Below are 3,999 nucleotides of genomic sequence, written 5' to 3' on the forward strand. Positions count from 1 at the left end.
AAAGGGAAACTTAAAAGTCCACTTTCAGCGTCATAAAGAAAAATACCCTCATATTCAAATGAATCCATACCCAGTGCCAGAGCATTTGGACAATATTCCTACAAGCACGGGTATTCCTTACGGGATGTCTATACCGCCAGAGAAACCTGTCACGAGCTGGCTGGACAGCAAGCCAGTCCTCTCCACCCTGACAACTTCTGTCGGCCTGCCACTCCCACCAACGATTCCAAGCTTGACCCCGTTCATCAAAACTGAGGAGCCTCAGCCGATTCCCATTAGCCATCCTTCCGCTAGCCCTCCCTGCTCTGTCAAGAGCGACTCGGGAACAGCTGATCCCACATCAAAAATTTCCAACGGACTTTCTGATGAGGTAGAGGCTGGTGCTTTGCCTACCTCAAATGGCAAAACAGAAGAAAACCCTCAAAACACAAGCGCCATCACTAACATGAGCAGCTCCGTGAGCTCACCGGCAGCAGACTCGGGCTCCAGCGGTGTCGCCACTTTTACAAATCCCCTGATGCCTCTAATGTCAGAGCAATTTAAGGCAAAGTTTCCATTTGGAGGACTATTGGATTCAACGCCAGCATCTGAAACATCAAAATTGCAGCAACTGGTAGAGAACATTGACAAAAAGGCAACCGATCCGAACGAGTGTATCATTTGCCACCGAGTTCTAAGTTGCCAGAGTGCACTGAAAATGCATTATCGCACACATACTGGTGAGAGGCCATTTAAATGTAAAATCTGTGGTCGTGCTTTCACTACGAAGGGCAACTTAAAGACTCATTACAGCGTCCACCGTGCCATGCCCCCGCTGAGAGTACAACATTCATGCCCGATCTGCCAGAAAAAATTCACCAACGCCGTTGTGCTACAGCAGCACATCCGGATGCACATGGGAGGGCAGATCCCCAACACCCCAGTCACGGAAAACTATCCTGAGTCAATGGAATCAGATACGGGATCTTTCGATGATAAGAATTTTGATGATATAGACAACTTCTCAGATGAGAACATGGAAGACTGTCCTGACAGCAGCGTGCCAGATACACCTAAATCTGCAGACGCGTCACAAGACAGCTTGTCTTCTTCCCCTCTGCCCCTGGAAATGTCAAGTATTGCTGCTTTGGAAAATCAGATGAAGATGATCAATGCAGGCCTTGCTGAACAACTTCAAGCAAGCTTAAAGTCGGTTGAAAATGGGTCAGTGGAAGGGGACGTTTTGACTAACGATTCGTCATCAGTCGGTGGTGATATGGAAAGCCAAAGTGCTGGAAGCCCTGCTGTCTCGGAGTCTACCTCTTCCATGCAGGCCTTGTCCCCATCCAACAGCACTAACGATTACCACAAGTCACCCAGTATCGAAGAGAAACCGGTAAGAGCTTTACCAAGCGAGTTTGCCAACGGTTTGTCTCCGTCCTCTGCTAACAGTGGTGCTTTGGACTTGACGTCTAGTAACACTGATAAAATGATTAAAGAAGAGTCTCTGAGCATGCTCTTCCCTTTCAGAGATAGAGGTAAATTTAAAAACACCGCATGTGACATTTGTGGCAAAACATTTGCTTGTCAGAGTGCCTTGGACATTCATTACAGAAGTCATACCAAAGAGAGACCATTTATTTGCACAGTTTGCAATCGTGGCTTTTCCACAAAGGGTAATTTGAAGCAGCATATGTTGACACATCAAATGCGAGATCTACCATCACAACTTTTTGAGCCCAATTCCAGTATCGGCCCTAATCAGAACTCTTCGGTTATGCCTGCTAATTCACTGTCATCGCTCATAAAGACTGAGGTTAATGGCTTTGTGCACAGCTCTCCTCAGGATAGCAAAGAAGCTCCCTCTGGTCTAGTCGCATCGGGGCCGCTGTCCTCCTCTGCCACGTCCCCGGTCCTGCTCCCTGCTCTCCCCAGAAGAACCCCCAAACAGCACTACTGCAACACGTGTGGGAAAACATTTTCTTCCTCCAGTGCTCTGCAGATCCACGAAAGGACACACACTGGTGAGAAACCTTTTGCCTGCACTATATGTGGAAGAGCATTCACAACAAAAGGCAATCTGAAGGTACTTTTTCCTCTTGCTGTTCTAGGTTTTGTTTTCTCATTGCTGGGTTTTGTTTGTTTTTTTTTTTTTATTTTTTACATCTGTTAATGTTGCAAGTAGTGGTACCTTTGGGTGTCTGTGGCATCACAAACGGTGTGTTTAGTCAGCTCTGGTAGACCTAGGTGGCCTCTTGTGGAGTGCCTTGTGTTGGCAGCCAGTCCGAAGCATGAGATTTTTTTTGATGCTTAATTACAATTCATCTACCAGCAAAGACTGTCTATGTAGAGTGTGAAACGGAACTTGGTAAGGAGTATTAATTAACAGAGAAATGCGTTTTGTAACTCGCACACCTCTTCAAGAAGTGAAAGGCTCTTGAATGTGCTGTTTTTCATAACTACCATGCAAGATGATGAGTGTTTAAAAAAACTATTAACATAATTCTGGAACTAATGGGCATTACTTTAATTGATTATATAACTAACATTTCCTACTGATATGTGTTTGAAAAGGCAAATATGCTTAAGTTTTAGAACACCAGTTGAGCACTTTACTGTGTACATTTTTCTGTTGACAGAGTATTTCTCTAGAGGTTGCTGCCAGTAATGTGAGATGAATAATTACTTTCAGGCCATTCTGTCTATACACAAGGCTCTCCGATGAGCAATCAGTAAAGGATACTTTCTGCCTGTCTGAAAAGGACGTTTATAGGGTAAAGGGTGTCAAATACAATACTTAGAATTGCAATGAAAGTGGACATAGCAATTCTAGCCCTGAAAGCACCTATCTGCAATTGACGGAATAACGTGAAGTCATTATAAACTAAATACATGTAATAAAAAAAAAAGAGTAACAAGCAATGCATTGTTCAGCAGGAAAACAAGGTATTCTGAGTAATGGTGATGGGCTAATCCAGAAGAAGTTTATTTATTATTCCAAATGGGAAAAGGAGCCCTGCATCTGCTACCTTTAGTGTGGATCATTATGTAACGAGACTGGACGTGTTCATGGACTGCTGCCTTCTCTGTGATCAAAATAAGTTTGAAATCCCTGTCAACCCCTATTGTTTGTTTGTTTGTTTCTTCCTTTCTTTCTTTTCAGGTTCACATGGGCACTCACATGTGGAACAGTACTCCTGCAAGACGAGGCAGACGACTCTCCGTAGATGGCCCCATGACATTTCTAGGAGGCAATCCTGTGAAGTTCCCAGAAATGTTTCAGAAGGATTTGGCTGCGCGGTCAGGGAATGGAGACCCCTCCAGCTTCTGGAACCAGTATGCAGCAGCACTCTCCAATGGCTTGGCCATGAAGACCAACGAGATCTCTGTCATCCAGAATGGCGGCATCCCTCCGGCGGCGGGGGGCCTGGGCAACGGTGGCAGCTCTCCCATCAGCGGCCTGACGGGAAGCCTGGAGAAGCTCCAGAATTCAGAACCCAATGCACCTCTAGCTGGTCTGGAGAAAATGGCAAGCAATGAAAATGGGACAAACTTCCGTTTTACGCGTTTCGTGGAAGACAATAAAGAAATTGTAACAAATTAGAAAAAAAACTCCATAAATAACATTCCTGCAAATAGTGCAACCTAGGGTTGCTTTTTTCAAGCTGCAGGCTGCAACATTACAGAGACTTTCTTTTGTACCATGTTCTACTTCTAGACTTCTAAGAGAGCTTATTTATTAGTGATATAACCTTGCTTTGCAAACAAATGCAAGCATTAACTTTGGTCTTCTGTATTTTGAACTAAATACTAATCGACTAGAGTGCTGTAAACTTGCTGTAACATTTATGGCAGTTGCAAGTCTGTTCTGCTAGGTGATCTTATTCTGGCATTAACTTATTTTCTATACCCAGTTTAACATGAACTCTGGTATTGATGCGATGCCTCAGTGATGCATTAGATCTCTAATAAAAAATCTGTATATAAATGTACACTTTGATCCTGCTGGAAATTTTATCA

At 44.0% G+C, this 3,999-nt stretch overlaps 1 protein-coding gene across 2 annotated transcripts in view; it reads left to right on the forward strand.

Annotated features, from left to right (window-relative positions):
• Positions 1-3,583, forward strand: part of SALL1 (spalt like transcription factor 1) — a 13,808-nt gene extending 10,225 nt beyond the window's left edge. For both annotated transcript variants that reach the window (XM_074157954.1, XM_074157953.1), the window contains exons 2-3: positions 1-2,065; positions 3,143-3,583. The exon at positions 1-2,065 is cut by the window's left edge and continues 1,348 nt beyond it. In XM_074157954.1, the coding sequence (XP_074014055.1) occupies positions 1-2,065; positions 3,143-3,583 (2,506 nt within the window). The remainder of the gene's footprint in view (positions 2,066-3,142) is intronic.
• The last annotated feature ends 416 nt before the right edge of the window (positions 3,584-3,999 follow it).

Source organism: Numenius arquata, chromosome 13 (assembly GCF_964106895.1).
Source record: "Numenius arquata chromosome 13, bNumArq3.hap1.1, whole genome shotgun sequence".
NCBI lineage: Eukaryota > Metazoa > Chordata > Aves > Charadriiformes > Scolopacidae > Numenius > Numenius arquata.